Source organism: Prionailurus bengalensis, chromosome C2 (assembly GCF_016509475.1).
Source record: "Prionailurus bengalensis isolate Pbe53 chromosome C2, Fcat_Pben_1.1_paternal_pri, whole genome shotgun sequence".
NCBI lineage: Eukaryota > Metazoa > Chordata > Mammalia > Carnivora > Felidae > Prionailurus > Prionailurus bengalensis.
In genome coordinates, this window is record NC_057350.1 from 95,202,159 (window position 1) to 95,225,355 (window position 23,197).

General features: G+C 39.1%; 1 protein-coding gene across 5 annotated transcripts in view; it reads left to right on the top strand.

Moving 5' to 3' along the window:
• Nucleotides 1–23,197, top strand: part of PLD1 (phospholipase D1) — a 173,953-nt gene that overhangs the window by 110,448 nt on the left and 40,308 nt on the right. For all 5 annotated transcript variants that reach the window (XM_043594903.1, XM_043594900.1, XM_043594902.1 and 2 more), the window contains 4 exons: nt 5,468–5,578; nt 8,004–8,092; nt 20,132–20,245; nt 22,485–22,534. In XM_043594903.1, coding sequence (XP_043450838.1) covers nt 5,468–5,578; nt 8,004–8,092; nt 20,132–20,245; nt 22,485–22,534 — 364 coding nt within the window. The remainder of the gene's footprint in view (nt 1–5,467; nt 5,579–8,003; nt 8,093–20,131; nt 20,246–22,484; nt 22,535–23,197) is intronic.

Consider the following 23,197-nt stretch of genomic DNA (forward strand, 5'->3'; position numbering starts at 1 on the left):
CATAGGGGCAATTTGTGTTTTTTATTGGAAAAAGGGAACCCGATTATTTAATTTTTTTGACACACAACCATTGGGTCCAACCATCCTTGGTGATTCCACACCAGCCCTGACACATAGCCGTTACAGAAGGCTTGCCACAGCCTGCCCGGGAGACTGGAGCCAGGCCTACCCCCACCAACACAGATTTCTGCTACTGAAAAAAAGAAAGGGGAGGCGAGGCGAGGCGAGGGGAGGGGAGGGAAGGGGAGGGAAGGGAAGGGGAGGGAAGGGAAGGGAAGGAAGAAAAGAATTCATGCTGACTTCAGCAACTTCCACCAGCACTTTTAGAATAATTTTGGGTGTTTCCCCTCAGAGCTGGGCATTCTCAGAAGCCTGCCAAGAGCATTGAGAGAAGACAAAGCAGGACAAAGGCATGGGGCAGAGAATTGGAGGAAAGACAGTTCTGAAACTGCTTATGCATAGACTGTATAAAAGAACTTGTTTTCCCCCTAAAAAGAACAAACTAGATTCCTGAATGCTATCACTGCCACTTCAGGTAAATGACCTAGACAGAAGACATTCGACATGTCTATTAAGGTAAAAGAAAAAGCCTGATGCCAAATTGGCATCAATATGGAATCAATATAGGGAACAATCTTTTTTTATTAAGTTGGGCAGCTTCGTGCAGAAAAGCTATCCCTTAGACAGTCACTGTTGGGAAGTGTTGCCAAATTGAGGGAAATAATTCCACTGGAGTTAGGTCTTTGATCTCTTTGTCTGTTAAAAAATACATTAAACAGAAAAGAAACTAAACAGGCAAGTGTGAATGACATCCAAATTATATTACTGGAAAAATGTGTTTCTGCACTTGGGGAGAATGGCCAAATGACTCTCCAAAGGCTGTCAGTGTAGGAATCAGTGTAGATTTCAAAGGACCACAAGATGTTTTGTATTGTGAAAAAATAAAGTAGGTAGGTGAGGATAAAAAGAAAGCCACTTAAATTACTTCTAAGGCAGTTTCCTAACATGGAAGCTGTTTTCCATTTATGGACTGGGTCTTCATGCAGTAGCATTTCTGTACTTGCTACTTGGCTGGAGAAGCCCCGTGAGAGGGGAATGTTTACTCCCTGTCCAGCACTGCATTGAGCTTTTTGAGGATTATCTCCTTCAATACCAGAAGGAAGAGCCTGATAGTATGAGGCAAATTCTTGAACTAATTCCTATTTCTTGGTGCTCCTGGCCTGCTGTGCCCTCAGTATGGACTGGCAGAGTGAGGGCCAACAGTCTGAGTGCCTCCCTGGTCTCCTGGCCCAGGCCACCAGTGACCTCTGCTTGAGAGACATATGAAAAGTGCTCTGGTCCTAGCAGTCTCTGGTCCATGATTGACCTGGGAGTTTAGGGAAATAAAAAGAAATTAAGATATGTGCTGAATTTGTAGGGAAGCAAAGCATAATAGTAAGAGAAAAGCAACTTGGGACAAATACTAAGGAAGTTTTGAAAGTTTTCCTTCAAGAAGAGACTTCTGTATATTCAGCTTAGACCCACTGTATATAAGGGGATCAGGGCTTGTGGATAAAGAGAAGGTTATCTGTCTGTCTGTCTGTTTGTCTGTCTTTACAAAGTGATTCCACCATTCTGTACATTACTCAGTACTCACCGTGATAACTATGGTCACCATGTATCGCTGAACAACATTATTACAGTATCATTGACCATATGTGACTTATTTATTTTATAATTAGAAGTTTGACCTCTTAATCCCCTTCACCTATTTCACCTGAGAAGGCTATCTTTAAAGCTAAAAAAATAGGACATGGTACAATGGAAAATAACTGGGTCTAGTTACGGTTTTGAGGCTAAAACATAACATTAGAAATATGCTCTTTTTATATACTTTAAAATTGTGTATTCAAACTTGAGGTTTCAAAAGTGAGGGTTAGATTTGATTCTCAGTATATACTTGGGGTGGGGAGTAAGATGAGGCCCATTTCTGCATGTGTGAGCAAGGGTTTGAGGCTTGTCTCCATTACATTGGTTTAAAACAAAAATGCAGGCCAAGTTGGTCAGATCAGTTAAGAAAAAGGGGAGAGTAAATCTTAAATTTAAAAAGAGTAAATCTTAAATTTAAAAAATTGGTCAGTCACAATGTGTTTGACCTATGTGGCTCTTTATAAGCTTTCTAGACCATCAAGCGTTTCAAGCGGTCAAGCTGATTTATAGATCACCTCAGGGTCCCTGGTTCAGGGGTAGAGGCAGGACCAAAGGGAAATCTGTGTTTTTAGTATTTTTGTGGTGATAGATTTTAACTAATTAGGATAATAGTAAATGAATAGTAATCCCAAGTTATTTTTTCTTTGTGTCACTTGAAAGATATGTTCAAGTTTAATACAAAATGATGACTTGTTAAAGTTAGATGAGTTTTCAGGGTGAGAAAACAATGCAGGTCTGGACTCCGACAATCGAATTGGTAATGTGGAACCCCCCTGTATAGGGGGGCAGCCTCCACATGCTGAGGTTTAATAGGCATTAGGGGGCTCCCCTCCACCTTGCTTATGCTGTCCTTCACGTTCTTCTTTTGGCTTACAAACATACTTATTTTCGGGGCGCCTGGGTGGCTCAGTCGGTTGAGCATCGAACTTTGGCTCAGGTCATGATCTCATAATTTGTGAGTTCGAGCCCCGCGTCGGGCTTTCTGCTGTCAGTGTGGACCTGCCTTGGATCCTCTGTCCCCCTTCCTCTCTTGGCACCCCCTCTCAAAAAGAAATGAACATTACAAAAAACAAATATGTTTATTTTAAACATTTAAAGGCTTCCATGAACGGAAACATTTACCATTACTTTCACAGGAAAGATGGTAAATACATGACCTGCATATACATTGCCTTCATGGCAGCCATTGGCCATCAACCTTAGCTTCCCTCCCCAGTGTCTCTGGTTCCAAGGGAGACTCTTTTCAGCATAATTGTCCAGGAAGCCACTTTAATTAGACTTGAACCCTATTTGGCACTCCCAATTTATATCTTATGTTAATGGTTTGTTAAATCTTTGAATCGGGGCAAATTTTGAGAGTGAGAAAGGAAAGAAAAGTATAAGGTTTCAGGATTTGAGGGGAAGACTGAGAAGTTACCACCAAGGATGGTATATAAATTTTGCCTGGAAGTTTTTAGAGGTAGAAATCCCATACATCAAATAAATACTATGTGCCACATACCTACTTCTTTTTGTGTTTGTTATGACATTTATTTTTTTACCCAGTAGCTGTGGGGTGTGGGGGTGGGAGGAAGGGACTGGGAGAGAGAGAAAGAGAGAGAGAGAGAGAGAGGGATCTCATATCTCAGTTGTACAGTGGAGGAAACCGAGTCTCCCTGATATTAAAATGACTTGTTCAAGGGGAAAGAGCTAGTAAGGGCAGAGGTGTAACACAGATCTCCAGATTTCCTATCTGTCCAGTATACTCTGCAATTTCATACATTGTTCCCAGAGTTATATAGAATCAAATCATTATGTGTAGTGTAAGAATCTTGTCAAGGTGGCCTGCATTTTCAGGGCTATGCCCCTTAGCAATAAGATTCAACATAAATTTGAGTGGACTAACAATGGAAACTTCCATTTGTTCAACACTGTGTTATTTCTACTGATGGACAATAATGCAGTTCCTTAGAGGTTATGAATCAAGGTATTTTCCCCGTGTGGATCATATTTATTTAAATTTTCCTTAGGAGTTTTTTTTTTTTAAGAGAGAAAGAGAGAAAGCAAGTGGGCAGGGGCAGAGAGACAGGCAGAGAGAGAGAGAATTCCAAGCAGGTTCCACTGTCAGTGCAGAGCCTTTGCAGGGCTTGAACTCACGAACCATGAGATCATGACCTGAGCTGAAATCAAGAGTGGGATGCTTCACTGACTGAGCCACTCAGGTGTCCCCATTATGAGTTTTCTTTTGAGATATTTGCCTATTGCTGTTCACAATTAAATTTTCCAACTGTACATATTCATCTGATAAAATTAAGTAAATGTTTCGAGGAAAACTATTTTGTAATAAATACCTCATAGTAAATAAAGGAATAACATTTTGAGGATAACATAATCGATGATGTTAGTAAGTACTAGTTTGAATTTAATTAGTGTTATAGAGGCAATTTTTAAAGCTATTGATTAGATCAAGAATTTTACCAACTTTTATATATAACAGACATAAAACCAATTATGTACTAGATTGCTTTATACATTCCTAATAATGTGGAGCCATTCTTTTATTTTCAATTTCAGTTGACCTCATGAGAGACAGTTTCAATATTCATTTCAAATCAGGAGGAGCAAATAGTGATTCTTCTGCAATGTCATGCTACTGCTCAAGGAAGTAGTAATAAGTATCTATTTACTGAGCACCTACTGTATGCTTAACATAATATTTATTGAGCACCTACTGTATGCCTAACATTGTACTGAAGTCATAGTTAGAATGCTGGAAAAGTGACCAACAGTGGTTCTTAGTGCTGCAGGTTTGCATGTCCTCCAGACCACCCTCCTGTGCACAGCCCCAGTGTACTGTCCAGCGTCTCTGACATGATCTGCCAGAGCTCAAATGCATCCTCTAACGTTCTAATTAATAATAGCAATACCACATACTAGGTAACAGGCCTCCTGCACACTTCTCAGAGATTCATTTCATCCTCTCCACAACCCTATAAAATAGATATTCAACTTAATAAAACAGAAATATGAGGCACCAGGAGGTTGAGAAACTTGACCAGAATCAAAGCTACAAAGTGGTTGGGCTAAGCTTTGAACTAGCTGATCCCACTAGGTATCAGCGTACTTAACACATACTCAGGCACCTGAGCTGGAAGCTCTTGATGTAATCCAGGTGGGAGCAAGTGAGTGTCTGAATAGAGGGAGGCAGTAGGACTGAGAAAGATGAACAATGAAGAAGCACACCAAGAATCAGACAACCGATTAAAGCCACAGTCAAGATTATATATCTAAATGAATCTATTGGCATTTTAAAAGGTATTAATCTGAGCACTATTTGGGGAAAAAGGAATCAGCACATTATCACGTCAGAGCTAGGGTGACTATATCACGTGACTCAAACCAGGACACTTTGGAGAGTAACGGTGGTACTATTAATAAATAGTAATTGTGGAACCATCATGGAAAAAGAATACCAATGGTCACCCTACTCATAGCCCCCAAAAGAGCTACTTTTGAAAGACTCTTGGTAGAAACCACACTTTGTGGTTTGTAGTGTTGACAAAATAATTCTGGGTGGAGGAGGATATTTTCAGGATTTGATTTCTAGCTGGGCTCCTTCCTTATGGATTATGTCCAAGGACCAGTTTCCCACCCATCTACTCTACTTGGCCCACACATGACACCCACACCACTCACACACAATCATTCGGTTGTGTAGAAGAAAAAGGATTGATTTCATTGTATTAACACATCTGGTGTCATCTCAATTGTTTACTCATTTCTGATTGCTGCCTTACAGTTGCTCCGCTCTGCTGCTGATTGGTCAGCTGGTATAAAGTACCATGAAGAGTCCATCCATACTGCTTATATCCATGTGATAGAGAACAGCAAGCACTACATCTACATAGAGGTAAGTCCTGCTCATGTAAACTAGTAGGACAACCTGCCTTCCCATAAATAGCTCACAGACACTGCAGGGTCCCCAAACTCAGGATCTGCTACATTAATCAGCCTATGTTGAGATATGAATTCAGGTAACCTGAATTTTTACCTCCCCGGCATACCTGACACTCACTTTGTGTTTTCATTAACTCAGGACTCTAATAGGAGTCCCCCAAGTTCTTGTTATTAAAATGTATCAACTCACTATGATATTATTAGCCAGAAATACCATAACATGGATGAGTGCATTTTTTACTTGTCTTGAGTTGGAGGGTCCAAGTGTAAGCTGTGTGCTGCTTCAGGAGAGCACATACAAGGGTAATTTGCAAAAATGGAGACCACTGGATGCCTCTGGTTTGGCGATATTGGAATAGGGAGAGTATAAGGAAAGGAACATAGAAAAGGAAGATGTGAGAATATTGAAGGCATGTACCACTTTCTTCAATCCTCTATGAACCATTTAAAACTTTTGTCAGATGCCAGAGTTTGTGTTCAGAGAATAGGAGAAAATCTAGAGACACTGGGTTTAGACTGGGAACCTTAACTCAACTTCAAAGTAGATATAAAGCTAGCTCAGAGCATGTAGAAAATCCTGAAAAAAAAAGTCACGATAATGTAAAAGTAAGTCAGAGCACATCTTTTGTCTTTATTTTAGTCTTGTCTTTCCCATTGAACTTTTTTTTTCTTTTGTAATATGTGGAGGGAGATGAGTTTCCTGGAGAAAATCATCCTAACCCTATATTCCTTCCCATTGAGTCTGGGCCTCTGCCTTCCATGCAGTGACTACTCACTAAGGGTGAGTAGGAGAGAATTAGACCTCTATTTATTTCATAGTCCTGGAGAAAGAGAAGTTGATTACAAATATTAGCAGGCCGAATGCAATACAGTATTCTGGATGGGACTATGCAACAAAAAAAGGACTCTGAATATCAAAGTCTGGAGCTTTGTATTAATACTAATACAATTAGTATTATTAATTTCAACAATTATACCATAACAATATAAGATATTAATGGCTGCCTCATCCATTACCCAGAATCCTTTTGCTTTATCTCTTTTTAGTAGCATTAAGTCAGCCTTTCTTATTAATGCTACCACAGTCTTAAATGAGGTCAGTAATGCCATGTGGATACACATGGCTGTGGACACAAACCTTGTGGTTAACACCTCTAGCAGAGGTAAGTGGTTGGCATTTACCCTGCTCTCCCCAAAAAGGAAGAACAGGCCATGGCATGTGGCCATGTTTACAGCTGAGGAATGCTGAGCCTCTCTGTAATATGAATTCAGAAAAACAAACATGGTTTGGTTGCCGCTGAAATTTTTATTTGATGCCTTAAGGGGAAACGGATTCTCAAATGAATTCCTGCACAATGTCTTCTGGTAAGTTTGTCTTATGGAGGCAGTTTACAGACTTCTGTACTTAAGTATAAAAACACGTAAACTAGTAAAAGTGATGATGTTGCAAAGGGATGATAACCATAGTTTGAGTCATTGCTTATATGTCTCTTTAAGATGATTAGCAAAGATTACTTTGTGACGATGAGACTTATAAATCACAAATATATTACAACAGTGTATATAAATATGTAGTAGTGATAATATTTGTACCTAATTACTAACATCCCCTTTATGCAGCAACTAAATCTTTTATACCAATAATATGATGATAATGTCTTGCCCTAGTTTTTTGGTAAAAATTTTAAAGAATATTTTATAGGTAAATGAATAGTATAGATTACTTAAGCAAAAAGGAAAAATATTTCTTTTTCCGTTTTATTGGTTTATTTATATATATGAAATGTACTTGTGAAAGAGATTTGAAGCTACTTAAAATAGATGTTCAGAAATAATAAGAGAGCCAAACAAATGAGACAAGGCAAGATACTAGGAGATAATAGAGGATGGACGGAGAAAATTAGACCAGGATTCTGCCGTCTACCCTGCTAGAAAGGTAAACTTAGCACGAAACAGAATGCTTACCAATATAGGATTTTAAATCGTGAGCATTTACACAATACATGTATCTGTAAACCTAATATCCCTATTGATTAAATTTGGAATGTTCCTCCCTTTCTCAAAATGTAAGTGACAAAGAATTCACATGATGAAATACTAGTGCAGCCTCCCATTTGACTAAGGTATTAGATGTGGTGTTACATAGACGTGCATGAGACCCAGAGTTGAGAAGAGGCTTCTCTTATTCTCGGTGTCATTTACTTTTCTAAATGATTTTAGTAATAAGAACATGTCTGCTATGTGAAAAAATTTTTTGTAATATCAATGTAGTGTTCGTAATATAGCACACTGTCCATATATATATATATATGTATATATATATATATATATATTTACTAAGATAAGAAAGACTTATAGGATCACTCTATTTCTCGTAGAACCAGTTTTTCATAAGTTGTGCTGATGACAAAGTTGTGTTCAACAAGATAGGTGATGCCATTGCTCAGAGGATCCTGAAAGCTCACAGGTAACATTTTGGCATTTTGGTAAAAGTGGTTACTGCAAATGATTCTTGCGCTTACTACTAAAATGACTTTTGAAAGCCCATTTTAAAATACTGTCTTTTCCTAGCAGGCATAAATTGGGGTCAGCTAGCAGTAGGTTATTGGTTCCTTCAGTCTGATTTCAGTGGCTGAGAATTTTGAGTCCATTTTTGAAGGAATCTGAATTCTTCCAGGGCACAGTCATTTTTTCCTGGCCAGTCTCTTTCCCACGCCATTAGACTTGTGATTTGATTTATTTAATGGCACACAGTTACTGTGTTCACTTAAAAATCAAAGCAAGGGGCGCCTGGGTGGCGCAGTCGGTTAAGCGTCCGACTTCAGCCAGGTCACGATCTCGCGGTCCGTGAGTTTGTGCCCCGCGTCGGGCTCTGGGCTGATGGCTCAGAGCCTGGAGCCTGTTTCCGATTCTGTGTCTCCTTCTCTCTCTGCCCCTCCCCCGTTCATGCTCTGTCTCTCTCTGTCCCCCAAAAAATAAATAAACGTTGAAAAAAAATATATAAAAAAAAAATCAAAGCAAAATAGTCATCATATTTTTCCATGAGTTATATTTAAATTCTGGCTACCCTCTGTCCTATTTCTTCAGCTCATGGGACTATTTTTAAAATAGCAGTGTTTTTAAGATATGACCACACAATCCACCCACTTAAAGTGTACAATTCAGTGATTTTTAGTATACTTTTAGTATACTTAGTTTTAGAACATTTCATCACCCCAGAAAGAAACCCTTTATTTATTAGCAGTCGCTACCTAATTCCCCTTATCTTATCCCCTTGCAACCACTAAACTATTTTCTTTCCCCATAGATTTGCCTGGTCTGGGCATTTCATATTAAATGGAATCATACAGTATATGGTCTTTGTGACTGACTTCTTTCACTTAATTTAATGTTTCCAAGACTCATCTATGTTATAGAATGTTACCAGTATTTCATTTATATTTATTGCCAGGTAATATTCCATTTTCTGGATATACCACATTCTATTTATCCATTTGGGATGTTTCCACTGTTTGGCAATTGTGATTAATGCCGCTATAAACATCGTGTATTAGTTTTTATGCAGATATATCTTTATTATTCTAGGGGTAGAATTGCAGGGTTATATGGAAATTCTATGCTGAACATTTTGAGAAACTGCCAGGATATTTTCAAAAACAGCTACACCACTTTATATTTCCATAGTGTATGAGGGCACCAATTTCTGTATCACTGCCAGTAATTACTGTCCTCTCTGTTTTTTTATTATAACCATCTTAATAGGTGTGAAATGATATCTCATTGTGTGTTTGGTTTGAATTTACCTAATGACTAATGAATGATGTTGAGTATTTTTGTTTGTTTGTTGGCCATTCCGTGTATTATCTCTGGATAAATAGATGTTCAGATTTCTTGGCCATTTTTTAATTAGGTTGTCTTTTTATTGTTGAGTTGTGAGAGTTCTCTTATGTATTCTAGATACAAGTGTCCTATCAGATTTATGATTTGCAAGTATTTTCTCCTATTCAGGCTGTTTTCTTTTCTACTTTCTTCATACTACCTTTTTTTTTTTTCATACTACCTTTTGAAACACAAGTTTTTCATTTTGATAAAGTCTAGTTGATCTGTTTTTTCTTTTGTCACTTCTGCTTTGGTGCCAGGGCTACAAAATCACTGCCTAATCCAAGACCATGAAGACTTAACACCCCTTTTCTTCTGAGAATTTTGTAATTTTAGCCCTTACACTTAGGTCTTTGATTCATTTTGAGTTACTTTTCATACATGATGTGAGGTAGGTGTCCAACTTCATTCTTTTGCACAGGAATATTCACTTGTTCCAGGGCCGTTTGTTGAAAAGACTGTTCTTTCCCCACTGAATTGTCTTGGCTCCCAGGGTACTTCTTTTTACGGCTGATTTTAATTCTGTGTAGAAGCAGCAAAATACACAAACAATACCATTACATTTTATTATTTCAACTCATTAAACACAGGCAGTAGAGAATGGTAAGTACATACCCATTTGGGAATTCAAACATTTTTGTACTTTGAGCATAACATGGTACTTTAATATCCTCTTTTTAAACATAGTATGTGGGGGTTTTTAGATCTAAGAACATTTTATAACAGTAACTACCAGTATTTTATGTGATTTATGGTTTATATTTATACTGTTACTGAATCTTCACAAATACTCTTCAAAGTAGATCATATAGTCTTGTTGTTATTGTTGTTGCCGTCCCCATATGTAGAGTTAAAAACTAAGATTCAAGAGGTGATGTGGCTGGACTAAGCCACTAACAACAATAGGCAAACATGGCTTTAAGCTCAAATCTTTGGACTGCCAAGCCAGTGCCTTCTCCCATACCACGTAACTTCAGTTCATTGCCAGATAGATTTGAGACCCCTTCAGGGTTGCCACCTAAGTGGGTTGGGCCTTTATGTCCCCTCTTCCCATTGAACCAGTCATCAGGTACAGGCCCACTCGAGGAACATGACCTTGGGTGAGGCAGGTCGCTTTGACCAAGGAGTGCAAATCCGGGAGAAGGACTTCACTGTGAGTGAGTAGCCAGCAGCCAGCACTCTCCATAAGGGAGTGCTATCTTGAGCCCATGGTGAGGGCATTTAGGCAGCACACCACAGTACCCACCACATCCTGCAAGGTATACCATAGATCTCGCCATTTACTACACGTCAAAATCACCATTTGACTTTTACAAAAATCCAGGGAGCTGGACTCCATCCAGACTTGCTGGGTCAGAATTTCCTGGAGTGGGGCCCAGGCACTTGTATTTCATAATGGTCCACAGGTAACTCCAGGGCAAAGTCAAGACGGCTCAGTACTCACCTAGAACAGCACGTATAGCCATAAACATTGATGATCTGTGCTTTTACAGGTGACTTCTATCTTTTGCCTTCTCATATACTTTTTTTTTTAAAGACAGTTACCATGGCATCTGTTTCTGAGATAACTTAAAATCGGCTTGTTTACAGTTAAACGTAACCGCATACACCAAGATTTCTTGCATCGTGCCAGTCTCTCAATTCTGTGGGTCAATTTATGTCTAATTTACAAAATTAAATTATTCTCTTAACTCTTGCATTTCATTGATGCAGGGGTATCCGCTTTATCTATAAAGCACATTTGACAAAAGAGAAAAATATTTTTTTTTTCATGAAATTGATGTAAGTCGCAGAAATCCATTAAGTTGACAAATGAGCTCACTGGGCCGAGCAGTGAGTGGTAAATATTGTAACGGTGATCAGTTAATAAGGAGACTGGGCTGAATCTCAGCTTCACTCATCTGAGTTATTAGTTCCCTACAGTACATGTGTTAATAAGTACCTGCAAGATTTGTTTTCAAAGGCTTTGGGAGCCTGAAAGAACATTTTTCTTTACCATATTAATTTGTCTTTAAAAATCTGGACTTCTTCTAAAATCACAGTATTTCAGGACTGTAAAGAACTTGCAGTTATTTTCTGATTGACTATTTCCCAGTGATCCTATGAGCTGCTTCTGAAAGGAATGGGGATCTGTAGTGAGAGAGCATGGTAGGGTAGCATCTGCTGCAGATTGTATCTCACACTTGGAAGTTCACAGAGCACGTTAAAGATGCAATTTCAAGCCTACTCTGTAGAAAACGAGCAGCGAGTCCGTTGAATTGCATATTAACTGTGTGTTATTTAGCTCTGATGTCTCAGTGGTCTCCCTTTCTTTGACAGTCACATTTTAAAGGGCATGGATGTTGCACATAAAATTTTTCGTGGCGATCCATATGTATCCTGGAAATATATTTTACGTTTCCCCCCTTCTCTGCATCTCCACATTATTGTTCATCTCCTGTGTTCATTGTAGCTATAGAATATGTTTTAATAATTCCAAGTCTGTGACCTTGTATTCTTAGGAAAGGGAGGGGTGGGATTAAAAGGCTCATCTTGCAGCCTGCCTGCAACGGGGCTCCCTGCTTTCACTGAGGGCCGTGGTGTACCATGCCCAAGTTCACCCCCTTTCTTCCTTCATTGACTTCTCTGTGCTCCACTCTTCTGAGACTCCGAACTTCCCTGCCAAGGTCACATGCCTAGCAACAAGTATAATTTTGGCTGTTGGAAAAAGAATAGAATAAAGCACAAAGCAGATGGAGGGAAATGACAGTCAGCATTCAGCCAGGCCTGACCAAGGAACACAGGCTCTCTTCCAGGTCCCTCCCACCCTGGAAAGATCAGAGTCTTTGAATTGCCAACTCCCTCAACTGAGCTGAGACTTTATTTTTCTGCCAGTGCTGGACTCCAGGGAACACCAATTCCCTGTTGTGAGTTCTCTGCTTTCCTCACTTCCTCCTGGTTCCTTCTCAACAGCCATAATTCTTTGCAGAAATAGGTTTTTGCAAAGCTTTCACGCTCTGATCCATGACCTAGAGCCTCAGAACATTGCTCATTCCATGGTGAACTGAGAGTAGCTATGGGAATCTCTGCAGAAATCAAAAGGTCTGCTCTAATTAGTAAAACTGTCTTGGCTCCCAACCCGCTGGAAGCCCGTCTTTAACAACTCAAATCTGACTGGAGGTCAGGGAGAAGAAATCATTATTCGTTGTCTAGAGTCAACGGGTTTATGCCATATTTGAAGAAGCCAAGAGAAAGAGCTGGAACTGACTGATCCAGGTAGAAATTTTACGTGCCCTGAATGAATTGTTCCTGAGGATGAAACAGTTTTGCTTACGGAAACTTGACATGAATAATCCTGCTGCCTTGACAAACAGGAAGCGAGGGAGTGCATTTTGCACTGTTATCAACAGAGTTGATACATACAGTGAAGACAGGCAATGGATTTAACGCCTCAGCATTTTCATATTAAACTGCAGTGAGAGATACAATCTTACACTACGTTGAAAAATACCCAATTTTGAAAACTGTTCAAATTCTTCATGCTTCCTCTAACTGTAGAGTAGTGCCAGATAGTGCTTGCAGTTTGCCCACGAGTGAGTGGTATGGAAAATGTTCCTCTGGGGAATCTGAAATTATTTGGGGACCAGGTGTCTTGGGACTTGGCTTCTTTTCAACTCTGTTGTCTCCAGGTATGTGACCTTTTGAGCAATGTCCGTTTAACTTCCGGACGCTCTGTTCTTTTCACTAACAAAGAAAACAATACCTGTTCTGCCCAGCTTTGAAAACCATAGCACATCAATTTGTGGAAGAAACTCTTACATTATTTCCAGGAAATTCATCTTCTGGAAATATGCTAGCTCACCGTACAGTTGAACAAGGATCTAGAAGCACTATATTCAAATCAGCTGTTTCAGAAATACTATTTATGGTAGAAACAGAAATGTTTTAATTAAAGAGATGTTTAAAGTGACTTATTTTAAATTGTTAGATAGCAACTACTGGACAGGTAAGCTTTACTTTGGTTTTCTACCTCCGGTGCTTCATTATTGATGCAATAAACTTCCTCCCCCAGATATAAAATAAGGCACTCAGTAGCATAACATGAATTCAGTTCTGCTTTGTTTTAATTTCAGGTACTATTTCTTTATTACTCTTTGAAGGCGTGCAGGCTTTCTCATTGAAATCGGTGGTTGTAGATTGAATTAACGATGTTGCCCGGTAATTCTTGAGTCTCTCTACATCGGAGGTACTTTACATGCATTGCTTCATTTAATTCACACACCTACCTTATGAAGTGGATGCGTAAGCTTTCCCATTCTACAGATGAGGCAGTGGAGCCCAGTGAAGTGAGGTAACCCGCGTGAATCCGTCACACAGCTGTCGATGACGGGAACAGAGACTGAGACCTGAGACCGTGTCTCTAGGAACTTTACCTTGTACTCTCCACCACTCAGCTACAAAGCTTCCCTCATTTCAAGGGAAGTAGAAATGTTCGAGTACTAAGCCTCCCAGAAATCTATGAGAAACTTTATTTTAAAAATAAAGAAATCAGATGAACGTTTAATTTTTTTTAAGTAATTGCATGATAGATAAAAAGTTATTTGGCTTAAAGAAAAGTCTGCCTCCTACAATTACCCTGTCCTATAATTTGTGTACCATGCTGGGTATGTTTCAGAAGCACTGTCTTAAAGAAATTTAAACCGTGGTTCTAATAAAAAGAACACAAACCATGTAGAATAAGTATGCCGATGGCTGGTTTCACATTTTTTTTTTCTTGTAGGCTAACCTCCAAGCTTTGTAAAATACCTGGATGAGAGGTTACACTGGGGCAGAGATGACAGTCAATCATGGCAGGAGAACATTTGATTTAGATTATTTAACTGCTTTTATTTGATTCCAAGAATTATATAAATGGCAACCTCAGAAGATAGAGAGATGTAACGATTAGCACAGGGCAGAGGCCAGCCATCATTTTGTAGGATCTTATTTGGGGGCAACTGAAGGACCTGCCTGACAAAGCTTATCAAGTTGAGAGTGAAGTCTTAGTCAGACGTGCTGGGCTAACCTTCAGCGTCCTTACATTTAAAAGCTTTTGTTTCCAAAAGATAAGCAATGAAAATAATTATATGTGTGTGTGTGCACAATATGTATTATGCCATAATCTATAAAGTTGAACATGTAATATGCAAAGTCACTGCTAAATAGGGCCAGCATTTCTAGTGGACCAGCAGCGATTTTAGCCAACTCCCTCATTTACAGATAAGAAAACTAAAGCCTGGAAAGGGCTACTGCGCTTTATAAGATTTGCCAAACACACAATAAAATGGTTTATGTCCCAAACCACAGAGAAGGCTACGGATCCAGTTGTCACATAACCAATGCCACTACGGTATAATGTTCTCTCCACAAAAATACTACGCCCCGAGCACAGTCCTTAGTTCTGGCAGCATTCACTGCTGCAAAATCTACAATGATAGGATTTATACCAGCTGTCGAAGCTTATAGCAATGAAATATGATCTATAAATTCCAAATTCTCAAAAAGCAAAGCATCTCATCACTGGAGAAGCATGACGAGCTCCTTAAGGGCCTTCTTACGGATCCTGATACCCCGCTCCAGGCAACCCCACTTCTGCCGATGGCCCTCTGTGGTGAGGAGGGAAGTGGGGATGAAGGAGGGAGGGGGTTTTTCCTGAGAAGAACAAGGAGGGAAATGTAGAGGAGCACCATGACCATACACATGGTGAATTAGCACTCTGATTTTAAAGGTGCAGGCAACATTACAGCAATCAGAAAAATGGAAAATATTAAAGCTCTCACACTCTCACCACCCTAAAAATTCACTTTTTACCTATTTCCTTTTTGTCCATATTAATATACGTATATTTTCTGTTGAGTTGTGATTTATTTCCTTTTTCTGTAGCTCACCTGGATTTTGGTTTCAAATCCCATTTCCACACGATAGAACTAAATTTAGTTTAGTCACATCCTGATAAATGTGGACAAATTCAGTGATTCCTTGCTATTTCTGCTCCATACACCATCAGTCAGGTGTTACCTGGCCTCTCCTCCCCCCCTCTCTGCCCCGACACACCCCACCCTTGGTATGGATGGTAAGGGGTCCTAGATCCTTGGGAAGAGGCTTCCAGCCCTCAGTGTTGATGTGCCTTGGGCCCATTCTGGAGCCTGCTGACTGTGACATAGGGGCCTCCACCTTCTCCTTTCAGATCTGCCTTTCCTCTGCTCCTCTGTTGCTGCCACATCATGTGGGCTGGTGGACCTTTCTCTGGGGTTGTCTGAGAAGCAAAATTATATTTCACACTCAGATCCTCATGGCTCCCCTATCCTGCTGACAGGTGATGAGGTCTATCCTGTTCTCCCTGGAATTCTGCTTAAGGGTGAAGGGTAGGATACCATCACTCTTATTTCTGTATACTCTTGGCTGAGCTCAAAGGATCTCTACCTGGTCAATAGAAGTCGATATCTTGTGTCCTGTTTCCTTTGTGAGAGTGCCATCCTGGGGGCAGTACCTGCTTCATATCTGTAGTCACAGGGTGGGGGAAAGGTAATTCATTTAAGGGACAAGTTATTTCCTATTTCATGGTATCAGCCTGCACATCTGTAATTGTCTTGTAATTGTAACTTTGCATTCGGGCCATTTTAACACAGTACTGGAAGTATTTTGCTATTAAGTCATGATGGTGGTCATTTTTAGTGGCTGCAAAATGTTCACTCTTTGAGTGGCTATAACATAATTTAGTTAACCACCCCCCATTATTGGACATTGATTTCCAATTTTAAGATATACATAGCACTGCTATAAGAGTTTGTGAGTTTTGAAAGAAAACTTATTTTAACCAAAAGCCCAAGAATACAATTTTATAAAATTGTTCTGAACTGCAGTGGATGAAATGATTGCTTCATACATGATGGCTTGGAGCCCATTAGCTCTTACCTTGTTTTTAAGATCATAAGTAATTCTGCCCATTAGGGGTTCAGGTTCTTGCCCTAACCTGATGCCTATCCTTTGCACCACCCCAACTTTATGAGGATGCAGTGTTTCCCTGGCAGCTGAGAACTATTGTCTTCTGGGGATTGGATCCAGGAAGGAGAGTGGACATAATATCGAGTAGAATTTTCTCTTCATTGGCTTAAACTTAGCCACGATTTTATGGTTTGAAATTCAAGAGCCCCTTTTTTTCTACAACAGTGAAAATCTAAGTCATTTCTCCTAACTTGCTGAACACAGTTTAAAAATTTCATCATTCAGGAAATTGAAGAACTACTGCATTGGAAAAAGGCAAAGACCCAGATAGGGAGCTAACAGAGTCCTAAGAACAAGAAAATGTGGTTTGAAATTCAAGAGCCCCTTTTTTTCTACAACAGTGAAAATCTAAGTCATTTCTCCTAACTTGCTGAACACAGTTTAAAAATTTCATCATTCAGGAAATTGAAGAACTACTGCATTGGAAAAAGGCAAAGACCCAGAGAGGGAGCTAACAGAGTCCTAAGAACAAGAAAATGTGAACCTTCTGATTCTCACAAACTAAATTGGCAAGAATATTTTATCTGAAGATAAAGAGTTTTATAGGACACTTCTCAGTATCCTACTGAAATCTCTAATTGATATGGGTATGATATGAGATCTCCATTTTGAGGTCATCTCAAAATAATAATCTCAAAATAATAAAACACAATGATAAAAGGGAACCATGTTTACAAACAGAGTCACAAACCCATGATGTTCAAGACCAGCAATCCCACTCCTAAGTGATATTCATGTTTCACAAATGTGAAAAATGATTTATGGGGGTCAGAAGACATAGCAAAATAGATACTTTGAAATAATAAAAAAAAAATTGGAAACAATTTAAATGCCCACCAATAGAGAGCTGCTTTAAATATTATGGAAAAGAGGTACGGGGAGTACTGTATCACTATAATTAAAAAACGGACAAATCTCTATGTACAGATATATAAATAAAAATAACATTCATAAAAGTGTTTATAGTAGTCTAGCATTTGAATAGAAGAAAAATACATATACTTATAAATTCATAGACTATTTCTGAAAGAAGATGGAAGGTAGTAGGAGTTGCCCTCAGGGAGGGGAAACAGCACCTGGGGACAATGGAGAGAAAGAGAATTTTTTTTCCATCATATAATCTTCTACCTCTTCTATTTTGTACTATGAGCATGTGTTACCCAGTGGAAATATCATTTATTTGATGATTCCTCAAAAAGTTAAGCATAAAATAACCACATGACTAGGCAATGCCATTCCTGGGGATATTTCAGAAGAACTGAAAACAGGGACTGAGATCTATATACCTGTGTTCACTGCAACATGATTCACAATAGCCTAAAGGTGGAAACAACCCCGGTGCCCATCAACCGATGCCTGGATAAACAAAATGTGCATTGCATATCCAATGCAAGATTATTCAGCCACAAGAAGGAAGGAAATTCTGACAATCTTGAGGATCTTATGCTAAGTGAAATAACTCATACATGAAGGACAAATATTGTATGATTCCCCCTAGAGGAAACATCTAGAATGGCAAATTCATAGAGACAGAAAGTAGATTGGAGGTTATCAGGGCTTTTCAGGGAGGGAAAATGTGGGAGTTATTGCTTAACAATCACAGTTTCTGTTTAGAGTCATGACAAAGTTTTAGAAATAGAATTGTGATGGTTGCACAACATGTGACACTCATTACTATCACTGTATGGTATACTTAAAAATGGTTAAAATGGCTAATTATGTGTTATATATATTTAGCATGATAAAAATTCACATAACATGTAATTTAAAGAGAAACTTATTGTAAGTTTCGCAGCTTGATCTCTTCTGTGCCCGAGGCTTCCCAGAAACAAACATTCTTCCAACCCGACCCTAGTCTCCCAAAGCATAGAGTACTGAGTGCATAACATGTGCAGGGATCCTCTGTGGGGCACTGCCCCAAATAGAAAGATATGTGGACGTACGTCCTGTGTTTCAAAAGAGCTTATCACATAGCCTAGGCAGCAGATCCGTGTGTCACTATCGTGTAAAGCAAAAAAAGCTGAATAGACAAAAGCTGAATAGACATCTGTGCCGTGTGCCTTGGGAGTCCAGAGGCAGGAGCAAACCAGCTTTGACTGGAAGATTCAGGATGACTTGACCAAGGAAAGTGCCTTTTAGCTGCCTTGGAGGGAGAAGTGGGAGTCTGTGGGCTGAAAGGGTATTCCTGACTCAGAAAGCAGATGAGCCAACCTTCCTTAGTAGGGAGGTGCACGTCTGAGCAAAGGGCAGTGGTCTGGCACTGGACAATGGGTCTGTGAGGATCCAATGGAAGGCGATTCTGGAAAGGCAGTTGAGGCCAGATAGTGTCAGTTTTTAACTGTCTGGTTTAACTCATTTTGACTTTTAAATGCTGGTGATGGGGGAAATGGCTTAGGTATGTTTTCTGTTCTTTCCCACTATCTCATTTACCATTTAAGGCTGTGAGCCTCTTACCCTTATCAGGCAGAGAGCTTGAGGAGTTTACATTCTTGAAAATTCATTTTTTCCAACTCAAACTATGTTTGCCATCTAGTGATTAATCCGTGCCATTGCAACAACCTACTTGTGATGCCTTGGTCCTCAGCGCTGCGGTTAAGCTCAGGGGCCCACAGACTCCATTGTGTTGGCTATCACTTCTGCCCTGAACTTCACCTTCCACGAGCCCTGATACATACATTGGTGTTTGGAGACATTGTAATGACATCCGACCCCTCAAAGAGTAGTAGTAATACTCACATGAAAGAAAAATGTAGTTGTTTTGAAGAAAATGAACCTTAGAAATTAAGTATTAAGAGAAGTTTAAATAGCAGCACCTTTGTGTGAATATGGATGTCTCAGATCTCTGGACAAGATTTTTCGACCCCAACAGATACCACAATCATTTCCAGCTTCCACTTCTTCCTCTGTATCCCATAAATGGAGGCAAGGACTTTAACAGCTTTGCCTCCAAATAGTGATACCTGTTTGAATATGATTCTCCAAATTTTGTACTTTCTGAATGGAGTCTAAGTAAGTAGCCCCACTTCCTTCTTTTATTTGTTACATTATGGAGTAGCAAAGGCTACTCAAAGACTATTCTTTCAAAGGCTGGCCTCAATCAGTTGGAACAGTCGGCCAAGAAATGATGCGTTCTATATGCAGAGGATTTAAAATCATCAGTCACTCAGGATTCTTGAAGGGCGCAGGATAACATTTTGCAGCAGAACCAGTTTTCAGAGCTGGATCAGAGTTTCTAAGCAATGATGACACGACTTGTCATACATAAAATTATTACGATGATGTCTTTTTCAAAACTTTGTTGCAAGCCCCACCCCACCTTCCGTGGGTCCACGCATGGGTTGCTTTCAGTGGATTTTGTCCTAGGAAAAATTATGCTGTAGAAAGAGTAGACTTCCCACTCTACTGCCAAGTTCAGCTGGTTTTTTTAGGTTGTTATGAATTGTTACCTGGATGACAGCTTCTGGCCTCCAATCCAACGGCACCTTCCAAGCCCGGAAATGTGATAGAATGTATTGTAGGAAGCCATTAGCTCAATCTCTAAAACCATGTGAACTGCCTACCTATATCATTTTTTGGTGAATCGCTCTGCATCTGACTTTTGTAGGGAAAACCAGAGATACCGGGTGTATGTTGTGATACCGCTGCTGCCAGGATTTGAAGGAGACATTTCAACGGGTGGAGGAAATGCCCTGCAGGCAATAATGCACTTCAACTACAGGTGCCAAAGTTCTAAAGTCGTCTGTTTTCAGCTTTCTATCAGTCACGCGTGTAAGCTGGTGAAAGGAATGGAAATATTTCCCCACATCTATTCAGGGAGTGTTGAACAGATGAACGCTTTATTTTACTTTTGAATCTTGGCCTGTTTACTAGTTGATAAAATTCAAATAGAGCCTAAAATCATAAATGGCAGGCCTGGGACACATGGCGAATATAAAAAGAACTAAAATATAAAGCTGTCTTTTATACTCATTGCCTATACACAAGACATACATATACATAGATCTTATAAATGAAGACAAAGACTTTATATATATATACATATATATGTATGTATATATGTATAGGCATATTATAATATTGATTTAAAAATTATCTTTAAGCCACCAGAGAGTTATTGAGCTTTCCATATTATTTGAAGAAAAAAATTAAATTTCCATGTGTTTGTTTATGGTTCTTTAGGTAGCAAGTTTTTTCACCAAGCTTGGGAATGGTAGACTTTGACAGAAAATGAAGGATGAAGGTTCTTTCCTATCTTCTGGAATTTTAATTCTATTTTCTCTACCACATCTTTGTTAAACTTTTAAGGAAAGTATTAAATCCTATTCTCGATATTCTAAAAAGCAGAATTGCCATATTCACTTGAAAAAGACCCGTGAAGCTTCAGACTTGGCCAGTAGAGCGATATGAAGAGGGTTAAGAGGTATGTCTGGTGAGCAGACAGAGAGGTAGTGTAGAAAGTGATAGGAAGGCACCCCTAACATTCTGTCTTGGTCACATAGCTGGAAAAGAGAATGGGAGTGAAGAGGTAAGTGAACAGACCTGGGCATGAGTCCCAGCGCCCAGTTACAAGCTCTGGGACCTAAGATACAAAAGAACCCTGCTGAGCATCACAGTTGTATGAAGTCAAAGCAAGGACGGGAACCTGGATGTTTTCTTTTAATATCCCTTGTTTTTCAGAACCACCTGTAATTTCCCACCTTTCTGATCAAACCCTATTGTGAGGGAGGAGACAATGAGGCCTGGCTCAAAACCCCCAGTGTGTAAAGCAGATAAGGTCTCAGGAGCTTGGTCAAATTAGGGGTAGGGGCTTACATGCCTTCCTGCTGCCCTCCCCCATAATACCCCCTGCAGGATCTGAGGGTCCTCTAGGCACAATTGTGGTCACCACTGTGGTGATTTTTTTTAATCCTCTTGTTTCTTACTGACTGAGTTATTTCTATCAACCAGGATTTCAAGTAAAGATTTTTTTTGTTTCTTCTGGGGTAATTTTGCCTGGTTATGGTAAGAGAGAACTTTAACTATGCTTTGGGATATACACTTTGATTGAAGATTTGCCCATTTCTAATATTACCTGATTTATAACATGACAAACAAAGCTTTTCAAGTATTTAAGGCACTGACATAATGTTTAATTGGATTTTATCCACTTCATTTGCCATTCTAATATTATTTTTGGAATATTGTCAGTTGTAATTATTTTCTATGACTTTTCCTGGGTTTGAACCAGCTGAATGAAATAACATGCTTGGCTTTTGTTCAGCAGCTAAAATTCTAACCTTTTATTATGCAAAAACATCTCTATTTGCTGGCATCATCTTTAAGAATATCAGTATTTCCCAGGGATAACTATATTTTTAATTACTTCTACAGAACAAGCAGATGGAGCATAGAATTTTTTGTTTTGTCAGTCTTTATAATTCATTGACTATTATCAGAGTTGTGAAAAACAAAGTCATTAGCGGAGTCAGTTATCTGCAACTACATTTTTCACTTTCAAGGCGTTTGCCGACTTTGCAGGGACAGCCAAGGTGTATAGTTTCTTTAACTCAGAAATTATTCTGCTAAGTGTTTGCCCTTTTTACCTCTGAAAGTAACGTGAGTCTGTAAGTGTTCTCATCTATTGAGTTATTCTAAATTTATCTGAGCTGTCACCAAATTTTCTAAGAGAGAAAGTTCATTCATAGCCCATCTTTTGAAAATAGAATCTCTTTCTGAAATCTAATGTCAGTTTTATGACTTTTCCATTTACTTGCCTCAAAACAACCTGTCCCAGCAGTACCATTACAAAAGTGATATCCCAGGTGGTTTTTTAGCTTCCTAAAAGTCCATGTAGCATCTTCTCTTAAAAGCACTCGTTCTGCTTTTGCTTGGGTTAGGACCATACTTCACAGATACTGCAGTTGGGATTGGTTCCTTTGAAACCTCTGTAATTATTTCTTTCCTTTCCATGTGTTCAGAACCATGTGCAGAGGAGAAAATTCTATCCTTGGGCAGTTAAAAGCAAAGCGTAAGTAACAGCTTTTATTTTCCTCCACAGTTGTCTTTGGTGACATATCCATAATCATTGTGAAACTCTCTTCACAAGAGGTAGCCCACAAACGTTTAACTGAGATCAGTCACTTATTCTCACTAAATTGTCCAAAGCAATGTTCAAATGAGGACATCACAACTTCAGATGCATAGATAATTAAAAAATAAGAGCATTTTCATTATTTACTTTTATTTCTTTATAATAGTTATCTTGATAATAAATGGGATTTATAAGGCACTTCACAAGGACCCTTCATGTATCTTCTTCTACGATCCTTCACCACAATCCTGGGAAGGAAGCGGGACAAGTGTCATTTCTGCTTTAAAGCTAAGGACACAGATGCTGCAAGGTCAACAGGTATTTATGCGGCCTCTTGTTATACAGAGGTCCCCAGGTTGTCACAACACTGTCTTATATTTAGGGAAGAAAACCAATTCTATTTATGTTATTTTGCCACCATACACTGACTAAACCTTTGAAGGTATTGTACTAGAGGCAAATAAATCAGAAAAAAAGCTCACAGTAATACCTTTCACTTGTACAGTTCTTCACATTTTCAAAGGCACTTTCTCAGATATTTTTTATTTATTATTTTATTGTATTTTATTTTATTTTATTTTATTTATTTTGAGTGAGAGA